We start from the raw sequence: 17,047 nt of genomic DNA on the forward strand, positions 1-17,047 counted from the left end.
ATCTTAGGATGGAAAGCTCCATTCGTCAATAAACTCTCTTCAAAACTCGATTTTTAAATTCAATGTGTCGCAAACGTGAATCATTTTGAGTGAATAGTATATTAAAAGTTTTAAAATATGAGAGGAACTTATATCTAAACTTGGAACTGTTTAGAAGAGATTTGAGTTGGTTAAAATTAAAAAGATAAATCATCCCTCAGTGTAGAAATATTGTATTTAAAGCATTTATGAATGTTCATACATATTTGATACATAATTCTATATTGTATATATTCACGTTATACGCTATTTATACATGTGTATACATTACATGTACAAATTATCATTTTTATAGAAATCATTTTTGTTGCCAGCAGAGTTACATAAGACGCCCTAGCTATTATCTTAAACATGTATAACACTTGTGACCTATTTGAGCACAAAACTTTGAAAGAAATGAATATTATCATAAGCATGTATAACACTGGTTTGAAAATAAATTAAGGTTGAAGTTGTCCTTATGAAGTCTTAAAGACCTTGTTTTTAGTAACACAGGGTCAGTTTTACAAAATTATTTGTATAACAAACAGAATTATTGAAGCAACAATCTTAATACGTATTCAAGCAACATATCTAACATCTTTTGAAGAAATTCGTTTGAACTACATAAATATAAAACGTATAATAATTAATATATGCTGAGATATGTTCTTTTCTAATGTTAAATATGTGAGTATAGTTAATAGAGTAACTTTCACATATAGTAAACATAAAATTATATTTGTATATCATAGTTATAAGTTTACATAAGTGCGCTTCATATCAAATTTTATATTTATTATGGAACTTTTGATTTGTATAATTCGCTAGATACATCCAATTTATACAAATTGTTCAGTTTTGTATAAATGTATTTATACATTGTACTTTGGATAATAAGATCTCTATGAAATGTATAAAATGACTAGTTGTATACCGAAAAGGGCTAATTGTATATCGAAACAGATGACAAAAAAATGGGATGTTTACAGCGAATTACAAATAAAATAAACTATGACTATAGATGTATATAACTTGTGGTTTGTGTATCTATCACATGCTTTGCTATCTCCTCAATTTGTATCATCAATTGTTCCATCTCCTATTTATGAGCCTTTTCTCTGAGTATATCCTCTTTTTGATGGATTTTTAGTCCAACCACTGCCTACTACCTCAGCATCTCTGGTGTTACATTGTTGTTCATGGCCTTGTTGACTGCATCTAATTAAGTATATGTAGAAGCACACTAGCAATACCTCATTGAGTCATAGATTAGAAAGAGTGGATGACCATGAGTAGGTTACGATTTATTTGGAGTTAAAACTTCGCTAAGTTTCTAATATGTAACATGAGTTGTATTGCATTATCTTTAGAAATAGTTGTTGGTAGTTTGATGAAACAAAGTATTGCTACTAAGATTTAGCATGAAATTTGTTGAATTGATTAATCATTAATATTATGGTTAGTGAAATTATAACACTACAATAAAAATGACCATTAGCGACATTTAATTCTTAATTACCGCTACATATGTACTTTTAGCGGCAATTGTCACTCTTTGTATATGTCCCTAAAGCCTTTAGCTACATTGGTTCTAATGACACTTAACTAATGCCGGTAAAGACGTTAGCACTCTTTATTAATGTCAATATTTAATATCGCTAAAAGTTATTTTTGTTGTAGTGCAATTAATCTGTGATGTGATGATGTTTCTGAATAAGGACATTATTACTATGTATGCTTAGCTTGATGTGTTACCTTGAGTGGAAATTAGAAAGGATGTATGTCATATTAAGATGTGCATATGGAGTGAGTATATCACTACTATTCAAATAATAATTGACTAGAGTCTGATGTGAGCCTACAGACGAACAATTTGTGTGATTGAGTAATATACCATCACAATACATGGATACCTAAGGTTTCGTGTAGGTCATGACTAGAAAGACAAATATAAGAAACTTTAGCACGTGATTACATATGGGAGTGAGATTGATTATCTTGAGGGGTGTCAGATTGATTCGTGCAATTATTAGTGCAAAGATATGATTTTCATTTGACTTGTCTTTGTCTTGGATAAGTGTTTAATAACTTGAAATATTTGGTTGTTGCTTGAAAAGATGTAATTGTATTTAATTTGTGATGATGACATGTTGATCAAGTATGAATTCTATCTTTATTATGTATTGTGTGTAGACTAGACTTATGTTTGTACTCTATAAAAAATGATAGAGATTGAAACCTTGTGCAGCCGAACGACCTCTTGAAGATAACTCTTGACTAATTTTTTAGGTTACTTGAACCAGTGTAAAGTGCTTAGTCAAATTGTCTACAATCATCCATATAGAATCAAACTTACCCAAAGTCTTAGGAAGATCAACCACGAAATTTCTCTCCACTTTCATTCAAGAATGAGCTTCCTCTAAAGCGTACCTTCGAGCCTATACTTAACTTGGTGGCAATTTGGAGACTAATCAATGAACTTCATAGTATCTTGCATCAAAACAACACAAAAATCAGTATGCGAAGCATCACAATGAACTGTGAAATCTTTACCATCCACAAACAAAGCTAATATAGTTGATGTGGTCAACAAAGTATTAAGAATTTGAAAGTTTTCCTCACATTCATCACACTACTGAAATAGAATATGCTTCTGTGTCAGATGAATTAATGTTGAAGCGGTAGAAGCAAATTCCTTCAAAAACTGATGGTAATATCTGGCTAATCCTATGAAACTACAAATCTATGACACAAAAATAGAATTATCCTAATTGAAGAAACCTTACCCTGATACAAGAATCAGGTTCTTGTACTTTTGTCGCCACATAATATAGCAGAGATTTTATCGTGGAAACCTTCCTAACTCAAGGAAGGTAAAAACCACATCAAAGTTTTATATTAATTCAAGATTTACAACTCAATTAATCAATCAATCTAACTCTAGAATTCTACCATTTTCGATTAACTATAATCGAAAACTCTCCACTCACCAAGAAGTCAAACTCACTTCTTGTTTACAAAAACTCTCAACTCTTCTTAATTCTAACCACCCAAGAAGTCAAACCCACTTCTTGTTTACAATTTTCACAATCTCTCTCTCAACTTTACCTCCAAGAAGTTAAATCTACTTCTTGTTACAACTCTCTCAAGACTCTGTCCCAAAGAAGTCAATCTCACTTCTTGTTACACAATCTAGAAATTATTACAAGTCAATAATAAACCTAGAACAAATTAACAAAGACTAATAACCCTAGACTTTAATTAATCAGTCTTCAACATTTAATAGTTCAAAGTGGAACACAACTCGTGAACCTGGTTCTTATGTTGTTGTGACGAAGCTCTGCGTTTTTTCTCCAATAACTACTGCTCTCAAGATGATAATTTCGTGAATATGCAATAGCTATCGTTCTGGCTTTGCTAGAAAAATTCTCTCAATTTTTTTATTGCAAAGACATTTTTTTCCTTCAACTTCTTGAACCTTTTATAGAGTTTGATTTGCCTTCATCAACTTTTACAAAGAAAGGAATTACAAATCCTTTTCCTTCTTGAAATTGTCTATATTTACTTCTTTCCTAATTTGACTTGAATTATAACATTTTTATTTCTTTTCTTATTTGACTTGAATTGCTATTTCTTTATTTCTTTCCTTCTTCATTTCTTTGTTGCCTTCTTTTCCTTTTTTATTTCTACATTTTTTTCTTCTTTGCTGCGATCGCTCATAATTGCACAGGTCATCTGCAGTCATGTCTGAGAACCTGATTCACCTGATAGAGTACACATACGACAACACGTAGTCTTATATTTTGAATGTGCAGAAAAATATCGGTAATTGAATTTGAATAGTGATTGGAAGTAAATTCGATATATTGTATTGAACACGATGAAGAGTTTTTTGTACTATTTTCATATTTGTTTGAATGCATTTGATTTTATGGAATTTATTGATAGTAGAGATCTTTAAGTAGTACAAGACAAGTTTTTCGAAGCTTATTCAAAATATATAGGTTCGATTTATTTATTAGCTAATTTTGTGCTTTAGATCACTTATATATTTAATTATGTGATTATTGAGTATATGCAAATAAAATTTATTATTCTTAAAAATGAAAAAATTGTGGCAACAAAAATTCTACACAACATTGCCACACTTTATAAGTGTTGTTCTAGATGAGATATAAAAAGCAGCACTTTTTAAATGTGACTAAAATACAAAGCAAAGACTACACATTCAAGTCTAGTATAATTAAACAAAAGGTTTTGCTAATGAATTACTACAAAGTGTGCCCTTTATACCTCTTTGGCCACGCTTTTTAAGTGTAGCTACTTTGGAGACAAAAGGTTACTCCTCTTTTTGCTACCCCTAAAAGTTGTTGCTTAAAGTCCAAAAGTGTAGCCTTTGATCAAAGGCTACATTTTTGCTACTTTAGGCTACACTTTACTAGGGTGGCTGTAGGCCTAAAATGTTGTAGTCACTACAAAAAAATCTCAAATTGCCAACAAATTTTACTAACAACTTAACTTGGTTAGTATTCTACTAACAAATGACCAACATATTTCTAACCGAATAATATTTTAAAACTTAACAACTAAATTCTAAGAGATTACCAACAAAAATCTTACTAAGTATTTTAGTTGGCAAATACGTCGAAAAAAATGGCGCCAAATTTAGAAACCTTCTATCAATGGATTACCAACAGAAATATTACTAACGGACACCTTTTGTTGGTAATATTACCAACGAAGTATATATCGGTCAGTAAATATGACAAAAAGTTATTTATATAATTTATTAACATATTACCAATGAATTACTAACCAAACATTCACCAACGACAAGATTGTGTTGCTAAATTTACCAACCAAATATAAATGTGTTGGTAAATTAGTAATGAAATGTAATTTGTTAGTAAACTTGTCAACCAATATCAAATTAGTTGAAAATTTTGCCGACGAATAAAGATTGTAGTTAATAAATTACTAACATAATTAAAATAATTGGTAATATACCAACTGATCACTAATCCATTAGTAAAATTTACCAAGATATTAATTATTAGTTGGTAATATGACATATGAATGTTTAGTTCAATAGGTTCTATTATCAACTCTGATAAAATTTATTGGTAAATTATTAATTACTAACTTATATTTTAATAGTTGGTAAATTACCAATTGAAGTTAAATTTTTTGGTAAATCAGCGTCTAGTGTTGAGGCTTTCATATTTAGTAACTTTTAAATTTTAACAAAAACTTGACTTTGTTCAATATTTTTGGTAAACATGCTCAAATTAGACTTCCATTAGTCATTAGCTTGAAAAGGTTATTTTTATCTAACGGGGAGGTTGGTTCATATTTTGAGGTTTTCATTTTTGTTTGTGCCATTAGGCGTTTTAAATTTTATGTTTAGGCCAAAATTTGGCTTTGGTCAATATTTTTGAACATGCTCAGATGATAATATCGTTACCGTAATTAACTCCAAAGGTCATTTTTATCTAGTAGGATGGTTGGTTTGAGTTTTGGGGCTTTCATTTTTACTGTGTGCAGTTAGGTGTTTTACCATATAAATTTTGGTAAAAATTTAACTTTGGTCAATATATTTGATAACGTACCCAGATAAAAACAGTTAGATGCGAAAAGTCATTTTGATGTAATAAGATACAGGTTTGGATTTTGAGGCTTCCGTTTTTAGTTTATGTCGTTAGACATTTTAGCTTTTAAATTTTGGCCAAAAATTTCAGTTTAATCAATATTTTTGGTAATCGTGCTCGAATTGAATTTTCGTCACCGCAGTGAGCCATATAAGTTCAGTTTTGATCTCATAGGATGGTTGATTCGGGATTTGAGACTTATTTTCATTTTGGGAAACATGCTCAAATTTGAATTTCATCAGCGCGATAGCTATGGAAGTTCATTTTTCGCTTTATAGGATGACTGGTTTGGATTTTGAGGTTATCATATTCAGTCTATGCTGTTAGACGATTTAACTTTTAACTTTTGACAAAAATTTGATTTTGTTTAGTATGGAGGTCAGGGTACATGGTAAAGTACTGTGGGGATTAGAGGTAATGAAATTAACTTTTTAAACTATTAATTGACATGGTTGGAAACAGGAAAAACGTAACAAATTGGGTTTCGTGGTGTAGTTGGTTATCACGTCAGTCTAACACACTGAAGGTCTCCGGTTCGAGTCCGGGCGAAGCCATGCCTTCTTTTTTCTCTCGTAAATCGCATTTTATAAGCTTATTTTTCCTTCTTTGTTTTAATTCTCAGGTTCGAGTTCGGGCGAAGCCATCCCTTTTTTTCTCCTTCTCTTTTCTCGTAAACTCATAAAAATTGCGTTGTGTAAGGCTTATTTATCCTTCTTTCTTTATTAAGATAGTTTTAATTCTCAATGATTAAATTCGAGACTTTTAGTTTCAAACCACACATAAGTTTAAGGCACAAAAAGGATGAAAGAGATAAACATAAAAACACAATATATTTGTGAAGTTCCACTCTTACAAAACAACAACAGCAACATACCCCAGTCCACATGAAGTGAAGTTTTGGGGATGATACTTGATAGACCTTACAACTACTTATATAGTGGACCAGATACAATTATAAAGAACATATAATATGACATAACATAATCGATTCCAAAGGAAACTGTTATAGAGAAGTCTATACTTAGATAACCAAGAATGGATTCTGAATGAAATGATGAACTTAATTTGCAGACCCAATGCGAGCAGAAGCATGTAATGGCATTGGCAAGACCATGCTGCAAGTATTATCACTTAGCTTCATTAACATCACTTGGTCATGATCATGCACGTATGCGGCCATAAATAGTTCATCTTCTCTTGCCATAACCGAAAGAAAACTACTCCAAAGTTCCAATGCGTCATTCCTATACTTTAGGATCCACAAGTATTCGTTTCCCAATTCAAACACGCTGACATGAGGGATCCATCCATCGTCTGCAGGGCCAACAAAATACAAACGCTCGTTGACACATCCAAGCCAATAATCTGTATATGGATAAGTAGTATTCATTTCTTGCATCGGATTGTCTAAGTAGCGCAGAGTCTCTGTATCCACATTGAAATAACACCAGCTATTAAACGCCCAAAAGATAGCTCCGTTGAAGAAAACTCCCGTGGTTCCTCTCAATTCCGATAGAATTGACATTGGAAACGGATCATGTAATCTCCTCCAGGAGTTTAACTCTGAAGAGTTCATCTCATTGTAATGTAAGCCAACCTTAAGAATTCTATAGTGAGGTGATTTTGAAGGATCAAAAGCCAAACACAAGTCTCGCATATATAACTCCTATCCAGACTTGGAACCAGGGGCGGAGCTACAGCCACTGATGGGTGTGCAACTGAACACCCTTTGTCGGAAAATTATACCGTATATATTGGTCAAATTAGTGAAGTTGTAAAATATATACACAAGTTTGCACACAATTAACGTAAGTAGAGCCTCTGGCTCAATGGTAAAGAGTGAGTTAGAAGCTTTGAGGCCCGAGGTCGAACGTTCGGTGTACATTTTAAAATTTTGCACACCGTTCATAAAATGTCTCGCTCCAGCACTAATGTCCAACACACATTTAAAAATTTTGCACAACGTTCATAAAATGTCTGGCTCTGCCACTGATGCCCAACACTATTTAACGAACAAGAGATAATGAAGAGCCAACATAAATGCTGAAATATAGAGAAGATTACCTGTATGTACACCGTTCATAAAATGTCTGGCTCCGCCACTACTGGGAACAATGCTGAATTGCTTAGTGCTCGGGTTACAGACGTAGTACTCTCTGATCCGTTGTTTATGACAACAACACAAAATAAAACCACCACACGAGCTCATAATTTCAATGATATCAGTTAAAGCATCGCCTTTGATGAAATCCAAGAGTCGACAACCAGAAGTATACTCATTTTCGAGAGGAAAGACAGAGAAGTTGTCACATTGATCCCAGGATGACCAAGCTAACCTCTGGACAATGAGTGCACTCGGGGAAGTTTTGAGGCCTCCACAAGGAGTATATATAAAGATCAGAAATGAGTTATCACCAATGTTTAGAATCTAATTTGAACATGAACAGAGGTTTTGCTGGGAAGTGGGAGGAGTACTAGAATCTTGAGAACAAGATCATCACTTCTTTCAATTGCTTCAGCACTACTTGATATGGTTGGATGAAGCCATGTAGTAACTTATATTCCTTGTAAATTTAGCACAAACTTTAATCACAAAATACTAAAAATATCCATAAAAACTAAAAAGTGATCACTTCTTAGAATACATTAGCATCATTTACTTCAACAACATATTCCACTGTAATCGCACAAAGAGGGGTATGGGAGGTCGCAGAGTGTATGCACGCCTTAATACTACCTTAGAGGTAGAAAGACTGTTTTTCATACACCCTTTAGCTCGGGAGGAAAAACAATATAGAGAAAGAATACACTAAAATGAAAAAAGTCATCACGAAATACTACCAACAACCTGACTTATCATTCTAAACAGTGGTCAATTTAGCTACACGATAATGGAAGAGCAATAGAAACCAGAGATATTAACCGAACTCAAAGGACAAACAACTGCTAGAATAATATGACTAATAGTATAAAAGAATATGCGAGACAACAATCAACAATCTTATGTCATCGCTCCTTAACCTCGTATCTAAGGTCCTCGATAAGCTGAATTTATATAATCACCTACTTCAGCCTGGCTTTACCTTTTGTAAAACAAATTAACCATAGCCCTACATACATCTACTTCATATTTATATATTAAGAACTAATCCCTTCATTTCAATTTGTTTGTCTCAAATCGACTACACAAAGTTTAGTAAATTAAAGAAAATTTTTGAATCTTATTATGTTAACTTGTACATATATATGTAGGATGATTTTAAATATCTCCTCTAGAAAGTTAGATTAAAGAGTTACCAGAAATGAAAAGATACATTATTTTTAAACAAACTTAAAAGAAAAAATAAGACGAACAAATTGAAACAGACGAAAGATTTTATTACACAATTAAACAGCAATTCATAAGATTTTTGAAGAAATAATGAAAAAACACTCACCAAGTCAGAAGATCCCAGAGATAAGGTGGAGCTAAAGTTGAGATGATTCAAATGTTTTGTATTATTCACACGATTACGAAGGGTTAATATATATAAGTTAAGCCAAACGTTTAATTGGGAAAGAGAAAAAGTAGTAGTAGTTATACAACTACTATTACAAAGAAAAAGCCATGTTCATACTATTTAAATATGATCTTTTTTTTAGGAAATAATTCAGAATCCTTTTGAATTAGCTGATTATTACTTGTTAACAAGTAATTTTAAGTCTTGAAATCGATTTTATAATTAAACAGTGACATGTTTTGATAGAAGTATTGAAATTGGTAATGGTCCCTCAATTTTTGTTGCTATGTGTTGTTTATTACTATATTGTGATTCGGCTATCATTTTATTTAAAGGTGATTATTGTTGTTTTTCTCTGTATGCTTAGAATGTCTTTCTTATTATTTGCAATGCATGTGTTCATTACTTATGTTTTTCTCTCTTAAAATCTACTTTGATATATGTTACGTATTTAAGTTGAGGGTTTTTTGAAAATAATTTCTCTATCTCCACAAAATATAAATAAGATATTTGTATATTATATTCTCTTCAGACCTATAGACGGAGTCATCTTAGATGAAAGGGGAAAAAGTCAAATAATATCAAACAAAAACTAGTTCAATTGTGATGCTTAGGGTAACAAGCAGGTTTCGTGGTGTAGTTGGTTATCACGTCAGTCTAACACACTGAAGGTCTCCGGTTCGAGTCCGGGCGAAGCCATTTCTTTTTTTTTAAAAAAAAATACTCTTTTTGGCAGATATTTGGACCGGCGAAACGCTACTGTTTTACTGATATCGGGTTATTGATTTAATGGTTGGGCAAGTGTTTCATGTAATCGCTTTAAGACTTGATTTGTCCAATTTTTGTTTTATTGATATCGGGTTATTGGTTTAATGTTGAGCATCTATTTCATGCCACTTTACTATTGGGTTATCGCTTCAAGACTAGTTTGTCCAATTTTTTTATCGATTTAACTGATGACCCATACAAACTTTATGTAAATTATATTTTTAACCCTTGAGGCAAACCTCAACCTTGAATGTTATACTACTATATTGTATGTTGTTTTTGTTGAATATTGTTTATCGATCGGTTTGATTCAGTTTTAAAATTCTTCGGCATTAAGTTATCCTTTTATTAGTAGATGACTCCGGAGAAGATGGTTCTAAAATACGAATATTTTTTTTTTTTGATCCAACAACACATAGACAGGCAACGATAAAATTGGCTCATTTGCACTTTTGCCCCTATTTTATGGTGGTCTTTAATTTATGTCTCTCGTAATAAGTAATTTTCTCATATAGTACGAACTAGACCTTATCCTTACAAAAGTAGAGAGGTTTTTCTTTTTTGTATTTCCACTCAAGGAGAAATAGTTCAAAATAGTTCAAAAAAAAGAGGTAAAAGATTTACGAGAAATAGCATATTAAGCAATAACTTGTAGGACAGTAACCACAACAAAATAATATGATAATTAAAGTATAAGAAACAATAAATACTAAAAAAAATCGAAGGACAAGATACCTAAGAAAAATACTACCACTATTAGTATGTACCATGCATTATAATTAATTAAAAGCGGTCCATAAATAAGAAGTATTTTAAGGATGACTATTTGAGAGTCTGGAGCCTAAAGGGAAAAAAAAATTGATAAAAAATTCAAAAGGGTACATCAAAAAAATTTCTAACCAAAAGGGTAAAATCGCTACTAACGTAGTGATTTATTTTGACGCCGTTAACAACTCCAATTTTCTTTTAAAATCGCTACTCCTGTAGTGTTTTTGCATTTTCTTTTTAAAAAAAAGTTTAAGATCGCTGCTATGGCAGTGTTTTTATTTTTTAATAATTTTTTTTAGAAAAAAATGGAAATCGCTCCTTGACAACGATTTTAGTGAATTTGATTTTTTTTTAAAAAAAATGAAATCGCTAACTTAGTAGCGATTTTAGAGGTTTTTTAAAAAAATATTGTAACAATTTTGAAATGTAACTTGGCAGCCATTTTTTTGAACTTTTTTTTTTAATTTTGTCAATACTTTTCAAATTTTTATTTTATTTTATAAATATTCCAACGAATTATTATTTTAAATCGTATTATACTTTTTATATTCAAGCCAATTTATAAAATAAAATAAAAATTAAAAAAGTATTGACAATTTTTTTTTATAAAAAAAGTAAGTTCACAAAATTTACAATTTCAAAAATGATAGTTGAAAGAATTAAATAAAAAATTCAAAAAAAATTCCTCTAAAATCGCTGTCAAAGAAGCGATTTCTTAAAAAAAATAAAAGTTCGATCCACTGATATCGCTGCCAACCTAGCGATTTCATCTTTTTAAAAAAAAAAAAAATTCCAATTCAATATAGTCGCTGCCTTGGCAGTGATTTTCCAAAAAAAAAAATTCTAAAAAGAAATTAAGGAAAATCGCTGCCAATTAAAAAAAATATGTTTTATTGAAAACGCTGTCATAGCAGCGATTTTAAACTTTTTTAAAAATATTTTTTGCAAAAATGCTGCAGGGGTAGCGATTTTTAAAATTTTTTTAGACAAAATCGCTCATGGAGCAGCGATTTTCATGTGTTAACTGCGTAAAAATAAATCGCTACTGACGTAGCGATTTCACCCTTTTAGTTATAAATTTTTTAATATATTCTTTTGAAATTTTTATCAATTTTTTTTACTTTTTGGACTCTGGAGTCACTTAACGTATAATTGAAATGTGAATCCTTATCATTCAATGGCCTTAGAAAAAGTAAGCTCGAGGAGAGTAATCCTTATCATTCAATAGCCTTTGAAGAAATTGCATTACCTCACATACCTAAGATAAATTTAATCACCAGGTTATGGGATTGGATACAATTGGGGTTGTAATTGAATCTGACCACTAAACAACATTCAGAACCTAAAGCGAAACATAAGAGAGGGGTCTTAATATTTTTTTTATTTATATATTTTTATTTAAAATTTACTTTTCTACTTTTTTGGAGTCATTACTTATTATTTTATAGTCAATTCGTTTTAATAACTTTTTTTCAATAAACAATGTAGCTAATAGATTCAATTTCTATTAAGATATTGTTGACCTTAAATAATATTTAATTAACTAATAATTTTAAAAAACTTCTTTCGATTGAGATAGTTACATGAACTCTTAACAATATTCTATAAGTAATGTGTGTATTTGGAAAGAATCAAGTACTTTTATTTGATTGAGTATTTTCATTAAAATTGTTTGTTTTTAAACATCTAATATATATATATATATNTTAAAATATCTTTAACATTTATCAAAGAATGACATTGTTTTTTAATATTTTGTTTGTGTAATATTTAACTACTATTTATTGAGTTGTAATATTTAGTGTGTTTAAATATTAATAAATAATATTTAACTACTATTTTATTGAGTTGTAATATTTATTGTGTTTAAATATTTAACTACTATTTTATTGAGTTGTAATATGATTTATTAATATTTAAACACAATAAATATTACAACTCAATAAAATAGTAGTTAAATATTACACAAACAAAATATTAAAAAACAATGTCATTCTTTGGTAAATGTTAAGATATTTTAATTATGAATAAATATTTAAAGTTTGATAAAAATAAAATGGACCACATATATATAATAAAAATATTCTTTTAGAAAAAAATGTAGTCAATATTTTTTTAAGAAAAAAAATCAACACAAATTAGTCGTAAGTAAATGATTGAAACACTATTCTATAAGGCATAATACATATATTGAACCCTAAACTTGGCTTCAAATTTTAACTTTGACCTCCAACTTTCATAATGCACAAATAGGCACTTTAACTATCCAACTTTTAAATAAATAAACACATGAGTCCTACATGGAAAAATACATGTAGGACACCACGTAGGACGAAAAATGACATGTAGGATGACATGTAGGACATGTGTGTCTATTTGTTCAACTTTATACAAGTTTAAGTGTCTATTTGTGCACATCCAAAGTTGAAGGGCACAAATGTGATTTGAAGCCAAGTTAAAGGGCACATTTATGTCATTCTATAATGTGTTTGCCATGTACTCTTCTCTAAAGTAAACAATGAAAATGATACATTCAAATGATTTTAAACATATTTGTAAAGGTATCATCGTCCAATTTCAACAATACATATTTATGAAGTTGTTTTGCACTTTAATTAAAGGGAAAAGAATTATAAATGCCCTAAACTGTGTGAAAGAACAAAAAACGTCCTCTGTTTATAGTTTGGCTCAAAAATACTCTTACGTTTAATACTTTGTTCAAAAATGCTCTTAAATTATGCGGAAAAAAATGTCCCCCGTTTATAATGTAGTCCAAAAACATCCCTGTCGTCAATTTTTTGATTAAAAGATGTCCAAACTGTTATTTAATGGGCCCAAAATGCTCATTTTCCAAACAAATATATTATTATTTTCTTTTAAATACATTCTTTTTCCAATAATGTTTTTTAAATTAGCAAATGTCTATGTGGCTTCAATTCAGAAAAAAATAAAAAAATGAAAGTATTTCTTATTTTTATTATCATTATTTTTTATCATTATATAAATATAAATTAATGATGTATTGACTATAATCTTATATATATGATATATATTATTTGTTGAAAGAGTACATGAAGTTATTCTATTTTAAATAAAATGAGATTAAGAAGAAAAACATATTTCCTACATTTTTATTCGTTAAAGTGAATTTAGAAGAAAGAAAACAAGACTAATGTTCTTTAATAGGAGTAATATTTTAACTAGAAAGAAGATGTGTTCATATATATATATATATATATATTCAGAAAAGGGCATTTTGACCCATTTTGTAACTAAAAGGGCATTTCCAGAATAAAGTATTGACGGCAAGAGTATTTTTGAATTAAAATATTAACGGTAAGGACATTTTTGAGTCAAACTACATTCGAAAGACATTTGTTCCTTTCACACTGTTTAAGAATATTTTTAACCCTTTTCCCTTAATTAAATAAAACTTTTACTAAATTTTATCAATTCTTGATAAACAAACAACAAGAAAAAAAATTAAAAGTTTAATGAAATAATTTGGATAACTAATGAAGTTAGAAAATGAGAGACTTGAATTTATTTCATTTTTCAGAAAAAAATATGAAGCACAATTATTTACCGAAAATAAAAATGTCTTTAAAAGAATATGAATGAGAATAAAACTTTGTCGCATCTCTGATTATTCAAATCCTTTCATACTCATTGAAAAATTTAAGTCGAAAAACAAATGCACTTAATAGCTTAATCCTTAATATCTGAACCATTCTGATTCTAATCTCCATTAAATACAAACATATGAGGCTTAAGATCCTTTATAGCATTTTTGTACACCTAAGAGACACATTACTGATTTTTGACAGGTACATGGACTATACAACTGCAAGGCCAGGGTGAATATAATTCTCATGATTCTATTGACTTATTTATATTTTGACAAGTTTGTTGATGATTTATATTAATTGGTGATTACACTTGTATTCTCAGAGTATTGATTTGAATAACATATACTTGGTCATTTAGCAGCTGATGAATTCTGATATTTTGAAGGATGATGATAAATTATATTGATATCTATTTACACCATGATAAGTGAGTAGTCTTTTTTTTTTAAAAATGATTTCGATAATTATGATTTATGTATGTACTAAAACCCCTAAGATAATGAATCAATCACATTGTTGAAATCAATTTTCAAGAAAACCAAATGATTTTAAACTCGATTTCTAAGAAGAACAATTCATTGAATCCATCGATTTTCATCTACACTAGTTGAATAATCCGTTGATTAAAGCTTTTGATAACATGTTAACTGACACATAATCAGCAGCAACTACACTAGTTGAATAATCCCTTGACGAAAGCTTTGATGACATGTTAACTAACAAAAAATCAACAGATTTAAATGAAGGAACCGAGATTAGAGTGACCTCGTTAAAGGATAAGATTCGGAAAAACTTAAATGGTTCAGGCATGTAAAGAGGAGATGCATCAGTGCAAAGGTATGAGAGGCTCGATATGAATGGTTACAAAAGAGGCAGAGATGGAATGAAAAAATATTGAAAAGAGGTGATAAGACAAAACATTACGCATGTCTAAACATGACCTCAGATAGAAGATTAGGAGGACATATATTAAGATAGAGGGTTAATTAGGTAGTTGAAAGGTATCTCGCTTAGTCTTTCGTACTAGTAGTCATGGTATCACTATAAGAGTTTCTTGTTATTCCATTTGTGCTACTATTCATACTTTCTTTAGCTTTCTATCTCGGCTTCTTCACTTCAGTTTTGTTCAAATTGCTTTGTATTGTTCTTACTTAGAGACATGATCTATCAAAAACAACCTCTCTATCAGGTAACACGCTACCTTTAAGAGACCTCGAGAGGACAATGGATATATATTTACCTTTCTGAGGCCTCACTTGTGGGATTACAGGAAAGGTAAAACAATGTGCTCGAGCACAAGAACTCACGCTCAGTGATTCACAAAGACTGAAGAACAGTTCCAGTTGGCAACGATCCCAGTCCTGGCGCATGGATATGTGTTGTTGCAGATACAAGTGAAATCTCTAACTAATAAAGCTCTGATTTCAGGTAATGATAAACTATATTCAACATAGCCCAATATCAAGAGTACCAACACCAATGTAGCTATGCTAAGCAAGAATACTCAGTTTAGTTTGCTGCAAATTGATGAGTTTTACTAGGAAGATGAGTCAAAAAAGGAACAAACCCTATTGGTTTGAACATCTCCAAGGTTCGAATTAAATTGTATCATCCACATTGCAGCCCGACTAAACAGGAAGTCCAACACCACATGTAAAACAGAGACAATTTCATATCCAATGAAATTCCAATTCAAAATCTCTGCATCAACCAATTCAATTTCTGTATTATCTAAGTGGAATAAATTAGAGGAATGTATAGAGTTGAAAAGAAAAGAAGCAAATTAAATAAAAAGGGCTAAACTCATGGTATAAATTTGTCAAAGCTATAACAATAATTACAACATAGAACCAGCAATTTCCAGGTAGGTCTAACTGATTTCATGCATCACCAAACATATACAATTCATAATTCTTTTTATCCTTTCTCAATTTGAAGAATCTGAATTAAGTACAAGATAACGATAATGAAATTCGAAGCAGTTCTAAGGTGAACGGTTTGGAGGACGAACAGAGATTTGAACTGGAATTGGGCGACCCGTACCTGTACCTCCACAGCTGCTGCAACCCATCCGACCCGACCCGGCACAAGTCCGACAACCTACATCTCCATCTGACCAGCGTGAACACATACATGAAACCCGACCCGTTCCATTACAACTAGGGCACCGAGGAAACTGACTTGGACCCATCATCGTCTTCTGGTCCATAACTGATTTCACCAGTGCGGCACCAGCTAATACACTGAGACCTAATTGAGTAAGAACAATTGGACCCATAATTTCAGATTCAACAGCGAATGAGTAATTGTTGTTGAATTTGGGGGAGGAGAATATGAGTTCTGTTGATGTTTTTTTGTAATGTAAAATTAGAAATGGAAATGAAGTGGTTGATATGTTGTACACGTTAAAGGGTGTGAACCTGGTGAATTTAAGGAGGCTAAGGTTTTGGAATTTAGCAGGAGATGGATTTGATTACTATTTTGTTTTTTTTTTTAAAAAAAATTTTTTTTACTGGTTCTGGCTGGTACACTTGTTTTTTTTCTTCATGCGTGTAAGTTTCTTCTTTTTTGATTTAATCACGTATTTTCGTCATTTATTAGATATTGATGTTTTTACGGTTTAAAAATTAAAGTACATATATTCGTTATGCTAACAAACACACATGTATTATAATTTTATGTACATATTCAATATTTATTAAATATTAATTTA

General features: G+C 30.6%; 2 protein-coding genes and 2 non-coding genes across 4 annotated transcripts; 2 read left to right on the forward strand and 2 right to left on the reverse strand.

The window, feature by feature from the left end:
* Positions 1–6,149: 6,149 nt before the first annotated feature.
* Positions 6,150–6,223, forward strand: TRNAV-AAC. Its single transcript has one exon. It is a non-coding gene; the product is annotated as a tRNA-Val (tRNA).
* Positions 6,224–6,480: 257 nt separating this feature from the next.
* Positions 6,481–8,667, reverse strand: LOC107019311 (F-box protein At5g07610-like). Its single transcript, XM_027917052.1, has one exon. The coding sequence runs from the start codon at positions 7,324–7,326 to the stop codon at positions 6,730–6,732; it is 597 nt and encodes a 198-aa protein (XP_027772853.1). The 5' UTR covers positions 7,327–8,667; the 3' UTR covers positions 6,481–6,729.
* Positions 8,668–9,794: 1,127 nt separating this feature from the next.
* On the forward strand, positions 9,795–9,868 carry TRNAV-AAC. The gene has a single exon. It is a non-coding gene; the product is annotated as a tRNA-Val (tRNA).
* Positions 9,869–16,100: 6,232 nt separating this feature from the next.
* Positions 16,101–16,747, reverse strand: LOC107018643. The gene has a single exon (XM_015219175.2). The coding sequence runs from the start codon at positions 16,610–16,612 to the stop codon at positions 16,319–16,321; it is 294 nt and encodes a 97-aa protein (XP_015074661.1). The 5' UTR covers positions 16,613–16,747; the 3' UTR covers positions 16,101–16,318.
* Positions 16,748–17,047: the final 300 nt, after the last annotated feature.

This window comes from Solanum pennellii, chromosome 5, assembly GCF_001406875.1.
Source record: "Solanum pennellii chromosome 5, SPENNV200".
In the NCBI taxonomy this organism is placed as follows: Eukaryota; Viridiplantae; Streptophyta; class Magnoliopsida; order Solanales; family Solanaceae; genus Solanum; species Solanum pennellii.

Bases quoted from the DNA above. Each gene is read 5' to 3' on its own strand.
- LOC107019311 (XM_027917052.1), bottom strand. From the start codon at position 7,326: ATGCGAGACTTGTGTTTGGCTTTTGATCCTTCAAAATCACCTCACTAT.
- LOC107018643 (XM_015219175.2), bottom strand. From the start codon at position 16,612: ATGGGTCCAATTGTTCTTACTCAATTAGGTCTCAGTGTATTAGCTGGT.